Consider the following 15,788-nt stretch of genomic DNA (forward strand, 5'->3'; position numbering starts at 1 on the left):
CACCATTCCTTAACCCAATTCAGAAGTTATTTTCAGCATGGAGGGGGAAGGTGTACGATCGTCAGCCACACACACAGATGACCCTGCTGGCTGCAATGGATGCAGCATGTGAGGACATCACAGTAGACGCCTGCAGAGGATGGATAAGGCTTTCCAAAAGATTCTTTCCACGTTGCATTGGAAGGGAAAATATCCGGTGTGATGTGGATGAGAATATGTGGGCCGACAGACAGGAAAGTCTGGATGTGTAGAGACAGCACAACAGTGCTGCGGGCAAAGTTGTGCCTTAGGGGTGGTTTCCTGTGTTTCTTTCTAATTTAGTTTTTTTTCCTTTGTGCCCCTTGGGTTGTCCAGTCTCTTTCAATCAGTAACCCACATACAGTAATATGTAAATAATACTGTTGAAATTGATATATGCCATAGAAGTGCAGCCTTGTGCATTTTCGATACAGTAACTGTCATCCAAACTGTAGCCTAAGTTTACATCAGGTAATACTGTCAAAGTACACAGTTACATTGACAACATGCCTAAACATTTTGACGACCTTGTTCGTGAACAATGACTCAATGACGTATCATTCTGATGACACTGACATGATCATTGACATGAATATTTACTTTTGAGAGATGTACTAAGGATTTTTAGTGACTGACTAGCTTTAGAAACATATCTATTGTATATTGCAGTTTGTACAAATTGTTCTGAGAAATGCACTTATTATTTTGCACACGTTAGGGATGATGTGAAAAATGCACTTATTATTTTGCACATGTTAGGGATGATGTGAAAAATGCACCAAAGCGACTGAGAAAAACTGTAAAAGATTGACGTTCCGGCCTTCAATGGCCTTCTTCGGAATCTGAAGAAGGCCATTGATGGCTGCAGCGTCAATCTTTTAAACTTGAGGACAGACAGACAGACAGACAGACAGACAGACAGACAGACAGACAGACAGACAGACAGACAGACAGACAGACAGACAGACAGACAGACAGACAGACAGACAGACAGACAGACAGACAGACAGACAGACAGAGGTCTGATGTGAGGTTGAATAAGATGGTCAGAGACAGACAGAAGTCGAGAGCCTTTGTTGCTGCCCTATGCCCAGCCAGCACCAAGGGGATGAGTGAGTGAACACCCTGCCCTGTCCATCCCTCCCCCTCCTTGAGCTTCTCTCTCTCACACGCGCATACACGCAAACAACGCACCATATACGCAAACAACGTACCATACACACACAGAGGGCCTGTGAATCAGAGCAACAGATTGAACCCCTTGGTATGGCACTTAAACTAATTGAGAATAAAGTCAGGGTGCAGGTTGTAAGACCAGAATCCTTTTCAGGGGTCAGAGGGCAGATGATTAGGAGTGTTCTATCCCTGTTGGATCATCTATATGGTCTGAATAAGGCTTTGTGTAACATGAATACAGTAACTGACCAGAACAGACTAACCTTCTAACTGACAGACAGGTAATCCTGTAAGGGATTACAAAATAAATGGTCACTGTAATTCGTTACGTTACCAGCAAAAATATTGTAATCAGATTACCGATACTTTTGAAAAACTAGATGATTACTTCAAGGATTACTTTTAAATTCAGAAAGGATGTTTGCGAGAGAAAAAAAATATTTGATACTTCTCTGTTTTCTCAATGACATCCAAAACAGCATTGCTGCTCTCTCATTCAGCTATTTGTGCCTTATGGATTGGGGTTGTTGTGGATGGCTGTTCACAAACCTAAATGTGTATTTGAACCCAATAATGATTGAATTCAAGAAGTTTAAGCTGCCTATCAATCATTGTTTTTGAAACCGGTGGACAGACAGTGAGAAATGGCCTTTTGCAACAGCTGCATAGTGCAGATCCAAGAGAGTGGAATAAAAGTGGGACTTTTCGAGCTCAATCTAATTCATGCTGATGAGAAGAAAAAAATAATAATAGTGAAGACATCAAAACTATGAAATAACACATAAGGGATCATGTAGAAACCAAAAAAACTCTTAAACAAATCAAAATATATTTTAGATTTTAGATTCTTCAAAGTAGCCACCTTCTGCCTTGATGACAGCTTTGCACAATCTTAACAAAGCATGCCATTCCATGAGCGCAGCATTTATTTTTCAACAGGAATCAATGAGCCCAATCAGTCCTCCATGACAACAAAATCATAATCAACAGAGGACTGCTGGCTAATAAGTCCTTAGTTTTGGGGTCACGCTCAGGTTAAACAATTTGGCTAAACTACACCTCCATATTTCCAAGTCCTTTTCTTAATGATCAAGTATAACATTTATTGGAATGACTGGAATTCTGCTGGACTTTGGTTTTTAATGTAAAGATATAATTTAATCATATTATTTATTATATGTGGTAGAACGTGATGGGTTAGAAGAAGCCTACATAACCAACTCCTAAAGTAAAATTGAACATCCATATATGGCCTGCTATGTAAACTTTAACATTGATTTATCCTGCAATAGATGTCTTTCAGTTGGTAACGTACATTTTTGTCTTCTTCTAATGCCTCTTTAGGGGAATGTAGGCTCATCTAAAAGTAAGGGAATGTAGGCTCATCTAAAAGTAATGGAATGTAGTCAGATTACGTTACTGAGTTTGGGTAATCCAAAAGTTACGTTATCGATTACATTTCTGGACAGGATAACTGACAGACTATAGTAACTGACCAGAACAGACTAACCTTCTAACTGACAGACTATTATAGAGGGCAACCAAATCGTGATCCTGTTTTTAATCAATACAGAGAAAACATACTCCTACTCTGCCGTTCAGGGCGCTGAAGAGGTCAAGCAGGGTGTTTGTCTGCAACCCCTGACCTCATCTCCCCAGTCTGTAGTGTTCACGCCTGACCTTTGACCCTGGATGTCTTTGGTCCTTGAGTTCAAATGCAGACCGTGAACCTGTCATTGAATTCCCAGAGGGGAGGGGGAGGGGAATTCCACCATCGTCTTTTGTTGTGCTCCCGCTCTCATTTCCACAAGGAGTGGTGGACCAGAGTGAGGTGGGGGTCCAGATATCAGAGTAGTGGACCAGAGTGAGGTGGGGGTCCAGATATCAGAGTGGTGGACCAGAGTGAGGTGGGGGTCCAGATATCAGAGTAGTGGACCAGAGTGAGGTGGGGGTCCAGATATCAGAGTGGTGGACCAGAGTGAGGTGGGGGTCCAGATATCAGAGTAGTGGACCAGAGTGAGGTGGGGGTCCAGATATCAGAGTGGTGGACCAGAGTGAGGTGGGGGTCCAGATATCAGAGTGGTGGGCCAGAGTGAGGTGGGGGTCCAGATATCAGAGTGGTGGGCCAGAGTGAGGTGGGGGTCCAGATATCAGAGTGGTGGGCTAGAGTGAGATGGGGGTCCAGATATCAGAGTGGTGGACCAGAGTGAGGTGGGGGTCCAGATATCAGAGTAGTGGACCAGAGTGAGGTGGGGATCCAGATATCAGAGTGGTGGACCAGAGTGAGGTGGGGGTCCAGATATCAGAGTGGTGGGCCAGAGTGAGGTGGGGGTCCAGATATCAGAGTGGTGGGCCAGAGTGAGGTGGGGGTCCAGATATCAGAGTGGTGGGCTAGAGTGAGGTGGGGGTCCAGATATCAGAGTGGTGGACCAGAGTGAGGTGGGGGTCCAGATATCAGAGTGGTGGGCCAGAGTGAGGTGGGGGTCCAGATATCAGAGTGGTGGACCAGAGTGAGGTGGGGGTCCAGATATCAGAGTGGTGGGCCAGAGTGAGGTGGGGGTCCAGATATCAGAGTGGTGGGCTAGAGTGAGGTGGGGGTCCAGATATCAGAGTGGTGGACCAGAGTGAGGTGGGGGTCCAGATATCAGAGTGGTGGGCCAGAGTGAGGTGGGGGTCCAGATATCAGTGGTGGGCCAGAGTGAGGTGGGGGTCCAGATATCAGAGTGGTGGGCCAGAGTGAGGTGGGGGTCCAGATATCAGAGTAGTGGGCTAGAGTGAGGTGGGGGTCCAGATATCAGAGTGGTGGGCCAGAGTGAGGTGGGGGTCCAGATATCAGAGTGGTGGGCTAGAGTGAGGTGGGGGTTCAGATATCAGAGTGTTGGGCTAGAGTGAGGTGGGGGTACAGATATCAGAGTGGTGGGCTAGAGTGAGGTGGGGGTTCAGATATCAGAGTGGTGGGCTAGAGTGAGGTGGGGTCCTGATATCAGAGTGGTGGGCTAGAGTGAGGTTGGGGTCCAGATATCAGAGTGGTGGGCTCGAGTGAGGTGGGGTCCAGATATCAGAGTGGTGGGCTAGAGTGAGGTGGGGTCCAGATATCAGAGTGGTGGGCTAGAGTGAGGTGGGGGTCCAGATATCAGAGTGGTGGGCTAGAGTGAGGTGGGGTCCAGATATCAGAGTGGTGGGCTAGAGTGAGGTGGGGGTCCAGATATCAGAGTGGTGGGCTAGAGTGAGGTGGGGTCCAGATATCAGAGTGGTGGGCTAGAGTGAGGTGGGGGTCCAGATATCAGAGTGCTGGGCTCGAGTGAGGTTGGGGTCCAGATATCAGAGTGCTGGGCTCGAGTGAGGTTGGGGTCCAGATATCAGATTTCAGTATTTAATTACCATTTAAAACAAATATATATATTTTTTTTGTATGGAGGATTATTAGACTGTGTATATCTGCTCAGTTCATCTAACTCTATTGGTAATGAGAATATACGGGCCCCCAATCTCATACAGACCCACAGACAGTAGACATCGATATAAGCATAGGTTCCTTTGTTCTGTATCACATCCAGCATAGCATCCTAACAGCACCTAGATAGAGCCACAATATCCAGTCAGTCCCACGCATCACCGGGAACCAAACGCCACGGAAACATTTCATTAGCATAATTAACTTCCATCAGTCGAGGCCTTCTCACTTTCATATCTCCCAGCGTCTCCAGAGAGTCTGTTAAAGCATTGTGCTGCTTATATTAACACCAGTCCATTCGGCCCCCTAAACTGTAATATCTCCTGGTATGGGGTCCCAATGACATTTCTGCTGTAGTGACAGTGAGTTATTTCCCCATAGCCAATACTGGGCATTTCTGGGGAAAGAAAATAAGTTACCAGAGGAGATGGCACAGGTGTTCAAAACAATGACATTTCTGCATCGTGGGTCGGGCACAGACTACCCATAACATGATGCAGCTACCATTATGCTTGGAAATATGAAGAGTGGTACTCAGCAATCTGTTGTATAGGATTTGCCCCAAACATAAGTTTGTATTCAAGACATGAAGTTAATTTCTTTGCCACATTTTTTGCAGTATTACATTAGTGCCTTTTTGCAAACAGGAAGCACGTTTTGGAATATATTTTATTCTGTACAGACTTCCTTCTTTTCACTCTGTCAATTAGGTTAGTATTGTGGAGTAACTACAATATTGTTGATCCATCCTCAGTTTTCTCCTATCACAGCCATTTAACTCTGTAACTGTTTTAAAATCCCCATTTGTATCATGGTGAAATCCCTGAGCAGTTTCCTTCCTCTCCAGCAACTGAGTTAGGAAGGACGCCTATATCTTTGGATGGTGTATCAATACACCCAGTCACTACAAAGTGTAATTAATAACTTCACCATGCACCATGTGGTTGAATCTGTGTTTGAAATGCACTGCTTGACTGAGGGACCTTACAGATAATTGTTGGGTTGTTAGATGAGGTAGTTATTACAAAAAAATCATAGTAATACTCATGAATTTATTTAGGCTCGCCATAACAAAGGGGTTGAATACTTATTGACTGAAGAAATTTTAGCTTTACACTTTGTATTAATTTGTAAAAATAAAAACATCATTTCACTTTGACATTATTGGGTATTTTGTGTAGACCAGTGACAAAAAAATCTACATTTTTTACATTCAGGCTGTAAAATGTCAAGGGGTGTGAATACTATCTGAGGTACTGGAGTTTCTTACTGGAGTTCCTTACTGGAGATTCTTACTGGAGTTTCTTACTGGAGTTTCTCACTGGAGTTCCTTACTGGAGATTCTTACTGGAGATTCTTACTGGAGTTTCTTAATGGAGTTTCTTACTGGAGATTCTTACTGGAGTTTCTTACTGGAGTTTCTTACTGGAGTTTCTTACTGGAGTTCCTTACTGGAGATTCTTACTGGAGATTCTTACTGGAGTTCCTTACTGGAGTTTCCTACTGGAGTTTCTTACTGGAGTTTCTTACTGGAGTTTCTTACTGGTGTTGATAACCAAGACGACACCAATGCTCCTGAGTGGCCGAGTTACAGTTTTGACTTCAATCTGCGTGAACATCTATGGCAAGACTTGAAAATGGCTGTCCAGCAATGATCAACAACCAACTTGACAGAGTTTGAAGAATTATTAATAAAATACAATCCAGGTGTGAAAAGCTCTTATAGACTTATCCAGAAAGACTAAGAGTTGTAATCGCTGCCAAAGGGGATTCTGACATGTATTGATTCAGGTGGTTGAATACTTATGTAATCGAGATATTAGTGTTTTATTTTAATATATTTTTTTTACAAATGTTACATTTGTGTAGATATTATATATTATATATGTTGTGTAGATCGTAGACAAAAAAATGACAATTAAATCAATTTTAATCCCACTTTGTTACACAACAAGATGTGGAAAAGGTCAAGGGGTGTGAATACTTCCTGAAGGCCCTGTATGTTCATACGGGTGCACGCATGCAAAAATGTCATGTGTGGAAAGGAACAGCACTCCACTATTTTATGTTCCTAGGCTTATGAAAACTTCTGAACATTTTAATATAAAATTCCTGTCACTTGTCGTCATGCCGACCCCCCCCCCCCCGCAGTGATGTAAAGTGTATAAGTAAAAATACTTTTGAGTACTACTTAAGTCGTTTTTTTCTGTGTCAGTAATTTACTTTACTATTTATATTTTTTACAACTTATACTTTTACTTCACTACATTCCTAAAGAAAATAATGTCGTTTTTACTCCATACATTTTCCCTGACAACCCAAAAGTACTCGTCACATTTAGAATGCTCAGGCAGGATAGCAATATGGTCTGTATATGCACCTATCAATCATCCCTACTGCCTCTGACCTGGCAGACTCACTAAACACAGATACTGAGTTTGTAAATGTGAGTGTGGGAGCGTGCCCTTATCTGTCTGTAAAAAAATAGAATTGTCAAAAATCATGGCGTCTGGTTTGCTTAATATCAGGAATGTTATGTATAGCATTTACTCTTACTCAAGTAGTATTGTACTGGTTACTTGAGTCATTTTCTACGAAGGTATCTTTACTTTTACTCAAGTATGACGAGTCAGTAGTTTTTCCACCACTGTAGTTTTATGACGGTAACACACATCCCTCTTCATGTTTTATGATGGTAACACACATCCCTCTTCATGTTTTATGATGGTAACACACATCCCTCTTCATGTTTTATGATGGTAACACACATCCCTCTTCATGTTTTATGAAGGTAACACACATCCCTCTTCATGTTTTATGATGGTAACACACATCCCTCTTCATGTTTTATGACGGTAACACACACATCCCTCTTCATGTTTTATGATGGTAACACACATCCCTCTTCATGTTTTTATTGAATGACTCTTTCCTTAATCACTGTGTGTCAGTTGGACTGACCAAGGGATCAAATCAAATCAAATCGTATTGGTCGCATACACGTTACTGTGTGTCAGTTGGACTGGCCAAGGGATCAAATCAAATTGTATTGGTCGCATACACGTTACTGTGGGTGTAGCAAAATCCTTTACAGAAGAGACAATAAGATACACAAGGCCTGAAACTAAACAATATGTACACAGATTAACTCATTGGTGAATTATAAGGAGTGAATAACGAGAAGCAGTTGATTTTCTAGTTGTGTTGATGTTGGTGGTAATGTGTGTTCCTTCACTCTCTGTCTAGCTCTTATTCTAACCTGCTGTTTTCACACACACACACACACACACACACACACACACACACACACACACACACACACACACACACACACACACACTTCTTTGAACTCAAGTTAGCACAATGATGACCCCATGTGGCCATTTAAGGGACTACAGTGGGAAAACAAATATTGAATATGGTATTTTTCTATAAAACAATGATAATCCATGAATATGATATTCAAAGTATACTTTATTATGCAAAAACAGAACATGTTCCAGCATAAAAGAAAAATGGAAATGTCAAATTTGTCAGGAGTAAATTGTGTGATATTCTCCACAAGCTGCAATTTCCTGGAGAACAAAAACATCAAGTGCACACAGTGTAAAAGTAGGCAGTGCAAGTAAGCCTACAAGTGTCAGTGAGGGGAGCTGCAATGCTTTGTGGGTGCTGTAGTCTCTACTTTGTGGGTGCTGTAGTCTCTACTCACAGATCAGTCTCTCCTTGTCCTGTAACATCCTAATCAGCCGTGGTTCTGCTGTGGAATGACTCAGTGGAATGTGGGACAACAGGTCTCAGAACAGTCAGTCAGTCCTCTGAGCAGACAGACACAGACATGGAGGCCAGAGGCAGTCAGGTCTCAGAACAGTCAGTCAGTCCTCTAAGCAGACAGACACAGACATGGAGGCCAGAGGCAGTCAGGTCTCAGAACAGTCAGTCAGTCCTCTAAGCAGACAGACACAGGCATGGAGGCCAGAGGCAGTCAGTTGGCTGTCAGTTGGCTATGTGATGATGCAGACAAGGTGTCTTCTTTACAGAAACAGAGTTGGTCCAAAACCCCACCAAGGACAAGGTCTAAGATCCTTATCCTGGCCAAAAGATAATGGACTCTCTGGATACAGACTGAGGAGAGAAACCTGAGAATAAAAATGAACAGTCAGTTGTAATAGAGTGTTTTTTGTGCTGTTAAGACAGCAGCTAGCTCCATAATCATGCTAGATAATAATCAACACAAAGTTCAAGACAGACAGAGATCACTACACCAAGAGGAGACCGTCACACAGGCTTAATCATACAACACTAACCAGAATGAGCAACACATGGTGCACTTCTGGTTCAACATCAGAGAGAGCACACAGTACATCTTAGACACCACCATCATGTCTCAATGGTCTACGCTTTTCTGTTGTCCAAGAGCATTGAAACCCTGTGTGTTGGAATCTCAGTCATCATTCTGTTGTGGTAGAAATGAGCCGTTGGTACACTACAGTACAAGCTATGACAATGACAGCGAATAACCTGCAGATATGTCATCCCCGGTGTTTGAAAGGCGGTGGTATCTACTGCCCTTGTCCTGGATCCATGGGTTATAGAGATGGTGGTATCTACTGCTCCTGTCCTGGATCCATGGGTTGTAGAGATGGTGGTATCTACTGCCCCTGTCCTGGATCCATGGGTTGTAGAGATGGTGGTATCTACTGCCCCTGTCCTGGATCCATGGGTTGTAGAGATGGTGGTATCTACTGCCCCTGTCCTGGATCAATGGGTTGTAGAGATGGTGGTATCTACTGCCCCTGTCCTGGATCCATGGGTTGTAGAGATGGTGGTATCTACTGCCCCTGTCCTGGATCCATGGGTTGTAGAGATGGTGGTATCTACTGCCCCTGTCCTGGATCAATGGGTTGTAGAGATGGTGGTATCTACTGCCCCTGTCCTGGATCCATGGGTTGTAGAGATGGTGGTATCTACTGCCCCTGTCCTGGATCAATGGGTTGTAGAGATGGTGGTATCTACTGCCCCTGTCCAGGATCCATGGGTTGTAGAGATGGTGGTATCTACTGCTCCTGTCCTGGATCCATGGGTTGTAGAGATGGTGGTATCTACTGCTCCTGTCCTGGATCCATGGGTTGTAGAGATGGTGGTATCTACTGCCCCTGTCCTGGATCCATGGGTTGTAGAGATGGTGGTATCTACTGCCCCTGTCCTGGATCCATGGGTTGTAGAGATGGTGGTATCTACTGCTCCTGTCCTGGATCCATGGGTTGTAGAGATGGTGGTATCTACTGCCCCTGTCCTGGATCCATGGGTTGTAGAGATGGTGGTATCTACTGCCCCTGTCCTGGATCCATGGGTTGTAGAGATGGTGGTATCTACTGCCCCTGTCCTGGATCCATGGGTTGTAGAGATGGTGCATTCATCCAACTACCTGTGAGAACATTTATTTTGTTAGTAAAAAAAAGAGAGACAGAGACAGAGAGAGAGAGAGAGACAGAGACAGAGACAGAGACAGAGACAGAGAGAGAGAGAGAGAGAGAGAGAGAGAGAGAGAGAGAGAGAGAGAGAGACAGAGACAGAGACAGAGACAGAGAGAGAGAGAGAGAGAGAGACAGAGACAGAGACAGAGACAGAGACAGAGACAGAGTGAGACACAGAGACAGAGAGAGAGAGAGAGAGAGAGAGACAGACAGAGACAGAGTGAGACACAGAGACAGAGACAGACAGAGACAGACAGAGAGAGAGAGAGAGAGAGAGAGAGAGAGAGAGAGAGAGAGAGAGAGAGAGACAGACAGACAGAGACAGAGTGAGACACAGAGACAGAGACAGACAAACTAACCTAACTGTTAACCTGCAGTAATGATGTAGTATGCCTGCATCATCATGTCTGAATGGTCTTCTGCTGTCTGTTGTCTAATATTAGTGGCAGCAACACATGACAACACCAAATAGTAGCAACACAACATGACAACAACACGGTAGCAAAACAACATGGCAGCAGCACAACATGGTACAAACATTGTTAGGCACAGACAACAGCACAAAGGGCAAGAAGGTAGAGACAACAATACATCAGGCGAAGCAGCCTAAACTGTCAGTAAGAGTGTCCATGATTGCGTCTTTTGAGTGTTTTTTTGCAGCTCGTTCCAGTCACTAGCTGCAGCAAACTGAAGAGGAGCGACCCAGGGATGTGTGTGCTTTGGGGACCTTTAACAGAATGTGGCTTGTAGAACGGGTGTTACATGTGGAGGATGAGGGCTGCAGTAGATATCTCAGATAGGGGGGAGTGAGACCTAAGAGGGTTTTATAAATAAGCATCAACCAGTGGGTCTTGCGATGGGTATACAGAGATGAGGTAGGAGTATAGAGTGCAGTGATGTGTTCTATAAGGAGCATTGGTGGCAAATCTGATGGCAGAATGGTAAAGATGTTAGCTACAGTGGGACTTTTTTTAATATAAAAGAGCTTTATAAATTAAAACATAGCAATGTATCAACCTACGTGACATCATAGGGCCAACCAACTTTCTGGTAGAGAATGTAGTGATGAGTACTAAAATCGTCACCCATAATAAAGCGCATTGTGCTATGATAAACTGCATCTAGCAGCATCCCACCCTGCATCCCACTGCTGGCTTGCTTCTGAAGCTGAGCGGGGTTGGTCCTGGTCAGTCCCTGGATGGGAGACCACATGCTGCTGGAGGGCAGCTGGTCTAAAAAATATCCCAATGCCCAAGGGCAGTGATTGGGGACATTGCCCTGTGTAGGGTGCTGACTTTTGGATGGGATGTTAAACAGGTGTCCTGACTCTGAGGTCATGAAAGATCCCATGGCACTTATCGTAAGAGTAGGGGTGTTAACCCTGGTGTCCTGGCTAAATTCCCAAGCTGTCCCTCATACCATCACGTTCACCTAATCATCCCCAGTTTACAATTGGCTCATTTATTCCCCTCCTCTCCACTGTAACTATTCCCCAGGTCGTCGCTGTAAATGAGAATGTGTTCTCAGTCAATTTACCTGGTAAAATAACGTTCAAATAATAAATCAAATCTAACGGCTTTAATGAATTAGCAGCCGCATTCATATAGATGATGTCGCCATAATCTAGGCGATAGGAACGTTAACTGAATAATCTGCTTTCTACTATTTAGCGAGAGGCAAGACCTATATTTCTATAGAAGAAGCACATTTTTATACTCAGTTTATTAACTAACTCATCAATATGCTTTTTAAATAGACAGCTTTTCATCTATCCAGATGCCCATATATTTGTAAGCACGGACACAATCAATGTGGACACCATCCAAAGTACATGTGCTTAAATCAGACTTATTTTTATGCGCTCTAGAGAACAACATATACTTCGTTTTACCTGCATTCATAGGCAGGAAAGAAGAGGAATGTGTACGCTTCAGTGGATTTACTGTTTTCTAAAATGTTGAGATAGAGCTTGAAAAGCTGTCGGTTGATTTAGCTGTCTTCATCAAGATAGTACATCAGTTTCTCAATTGTCTGAAAGATTGCCAGTCCACCAGAGTCAGTTCCTCTTGCTTTAGCCCAGGCATTATTTCTCTTCTGAATAAACTCAAGATAATTCCGAAGAAAACCAAGGGTTCGATCTATCTTTGACTCTGAATTGTTTAAAAGAGACGTGGTTATCTGCCAGAGGAGTAAATATGGAGGACACATTTTCTAGAGCCAACTCAAGGTCAGGAATACAGGGGACGGTGGCTCAATCAGAGTAGAACATGTCATTAAAAAGAACTTGATTAGAAAACTTTTTGCAATTTATCTTCTTAATTTAACAAGGATTATTATGTTCATCTGTTTCATATACTAATACATACTATGGGACAAAGATCACTGAGATCATATGCAAATACTCTACGAGACAAATATTTGTGGGGGTTATTTGTAAGAATGAAATCAATCAATTAAGAGTTAACAGGGTTTTTCACATTTAGCTGTGTGGGTTTTGAGATCAATTGAGTCAGATTAAAATCAATACATATACTCTTCAATTGATCTGAGGTCGGGGATAGCGAATCCAGATTCAAATTCCCGAAAATGTCCATAATTGTAGCCCAAACCAGGAAAACCTCGGACATGGCGACTCAGACTGAACTCTATTTGCTTAAATGATGTTTGAGCACAGAGTTAGGTTGGTTCACGTGCGCTCCTCCAGTACAAGCACCAGGTGGCGGTAGCACAATTTATGTTTTGCTCTATTCAGGCAATGAACACAGTCAGCTCTTACTCTGTGGATCTAGACGCAGTTCCTCTTAGGAAGTGTTGCATGAACGAATCTCCGTCGACAGTCATTCCACAGAAAATGTCCAAGTTACAGTTGTTGCAAGCGTTTTTCTCCGACCGATTAACAACAGTGGCCGTAGAGATATCCGTGGCAGTGGAAAAGGCGTTTGCCGAGTACCAGGATGAGATCTCTCGTTCAAAGGAGGAGACTCAACGCCTGCAGAGGCTGCTGGATTCGGTTTTTAATCCCGATGTAAAATTACACAAAGCAGGTAAACTATCAACAAGCTTGCCATTCATTAGCTGCTTTTGGCAACACTGGTGTATTTACACACTAGTGTTGACCATTCGTTAAGCCCCGCCACCGACTATTTGGCAACCAATCGCAGCTCCAATGCAATTGTCGTCGAGCGACACCTCGGACAAACTCACGTTTGAATCCACTGACATGTTTTTAAATGTGTGTACTGTATGGGATTTCGTTTATTTTATGCCTGCTACGTTATGGGTTTGGGAACGCTGTCAGCAGGGTCACTGCCCTTTTTAAATACGTCACTCATTGAGCGGATTCGATTATGCTGAGCCGGGGCACCGGTCTATGGCCCGTGATGTGAACAGGCGAAAGTGGTAAGGGAGGAGCACCCTTTTCAAATGGAACAGTCATCTGCGCCGCTCGGTCATGTTGTCGACAAGCCAGCATGGTGCATCGTCCGGAAACATACACCATCTCTGTTCCATTAAATATGTTAGGCTTTTCAATCTAGTTTGGAAGGCAGATTAAGTGTTTTTATCAAAAGCAATCACGTTTGCATGTGAAAACACAGAATCCTACTCTACGTGTGCTAATTAATCACTTTTGTTTTGTGCCGACTTTACCGTGGGACTTGAATGGGGCACCTGGCTCAAATACACCAGCCTTAATAAAAGCACCTATATAACGCTGTGTATGTAAATTATGCTAACATTATCTAATAAATGATGTCATTACAGTCTCAGGTCACAGAGGGCGTTTATTTATTGAAATGTATAGATTTTTCTTGAAAGTTATTTCATCTTTCTTTCCAGACCCCCCGCAGCTCACTCTCACTGTTTCTGGAGATGAGGTTCCCCCTGAGCAGCAGCGCTGTGAGGAGGAGTGGAGCGATCAAGAGATCATCGAGTCCATATTCATTTCCCCCTGTGTGGAAAGCAACAGTGATCAGGACTCACCCGAGTGCTCACGACTTTACCAAACTCTGAAGAACTCCCTTCCCACCATTGTAGCAGAACCGATCCAAACAAATCCAGATGGAGAGGACAACAAAATATCAGAATATACCAGTGACACTCCTCTCACACAATTAAAGCCTCTCAAAATGAAGAGAACACGGTTAAAGAAAGGACAAAGATCTTATATCTGCACCGAGGGCAAGACAACCAGTGAGTTGAATGCGCCATTGAGGCTTCACACAAGGAAGAGGCTCTACAGTTGTACCGAGTGCACGGCAACCTATGACAGACCTTGTCATTTGGAAATACACAAAAGAACTCACACAGGTGAGAAACCATACGAGTGCAAAGACTGTGGTAAATGCTTCAACCGCAAGAATAGCCTAACGATGCATATGCTAACTCACACAGGGGAGAAATCGTTCTGCTGCCATGAATGTGGCAAACGATTCGGTCTAAACACGAGACTGATACTTCACATGAGGACACACACAGGGGAGAAGCCACACAAGTGCCCTTTCTGTGCCAGATGCTTTACATTTCCAAGTCACTTAAGTCGTCACAAGAAGCTCCACACAGGAGAGAGACCACATCAATGCAACGTATGTGGGAAATGCTACACGCGGAAGGAACACCTGACAGACCATATGACATCCCACAGTGGAGCAAAACCATACAGCTGTATGCAATGTGGCAAATGCTACGCACTGCAAGGAAACCTGAGAGCGCATATGGCGAGTCACACGGGGAATAAGCTGTTGTGCAGGTGCGCTGTGTGTGGACTAGGTGTTCTAAATCTAAGTCGCCACATGCAGGAAGTTCACACAGGAGGCAAACAGCATCAGTGCCAAGATTGTGGGAAGTGCTTCAACCGAAAGGAAAAACTGACAGAGCACATGAGGACTCACACGGGAGAGAAACCGTATCGATGTCATGATTGCGGCGAATGCTTTAGGCTCAATGTAACCCTGAAGAAACACATGATGACACACACATCTGAGGCAATTGCTGTTCCATGAGAGAAGATGTGAGAACTCAAGATGGGACATACACAGGGGGAAATCTGTGTAGCGCAATGCATGTTTCAGCAATATTGTTTAGATGTTTCAATGTTCACATTCAATGTTCATTTTTATTCACTTATTTTTATACATGGCCCATTTGTAACTTTCATCTCAAAGTTAACCTTTATCTGTCTGTACCTTTCAGCCGTTGTTGGTGCTTTCTGTTGGTATCAATAAAAAAATGATCAACATGGAAACTCACATTGCTGCTGTTTCTATAAAGCACAAAGACTGCATTTCTAACACCCTGAGTCCCTCTGGTAGAATCTTACTCAGGACATCTGAAACATGTTTTAGTTTTATGAATGACTGTCTGTCGACTTGGGAGCAGAGAGGGAGGTTCTCCACTTTTGTAAACTATGTGCACTCCAAGGATATTTGTTGCAGGGCTCATTGTTCAGTAAATATGTCTTGATTAACAAGAGACCGTTATTATGACAGCCTATTTTTCATCAAAACTCTGCTCAGGTAGATGGAAACGTGGTAGATGGAAACGTGGTAGATGGAAATGTGGTAGATGGAAACGTGGTAGATGGCAACGTGGTAGATGGAAACGTGGTAGATGGAAACGTGGTAGATGGAAATGTGGTAGATGGAAACGTGGTAGATGGAAACGTG

At 43.6% G+C, this 15,788-nt stretch overlaps 1 protein-coding gene across 1 annotated transcript; it reads left to right on the forward strand.

Moving 5' to 3' along the window:
* The first annotated feature begins 12,861 nt into the window (after positions 1 to 12,861).
* On the forward strand, positions 12,862 to 15,367 carry LOC110514717 (uncharacterized). Its single transcript, XM_021593969.3, has 2 exons — positions 12,862 to 13,169; positions 13,963 to 15,367. Exons 1-2 carry the CDS (start codon positions 12,881 to 12,883, stop codon positions 15,123 to 15,125), a joined length of 1,452 nt encoding a protein of 483 aa, XP_021449644.3. The 5' UTR covers positions 12,862 to 12,880; the 3' UTR covers positions 15,126 to 15,367.
* Positions 15,368 to 15,788: the final 421 nt, after the last annotated feature.

The sequence above is a fragment of the Oncorhynchus mykiss genome, chromosome 26 (assembly GCF_057628025.1).
Source record: "Oncorhynchus mykiss isolate SJ-2025 chromosome 26, ASM5762802v1, whole genome shotgun sequence".
NCBI lineage: Eukaryota > Metazoa > Chordata > Actinopteri > Salmoniformes > Salmonidae > Oncorhynchus > Oncorhynchus mykiss.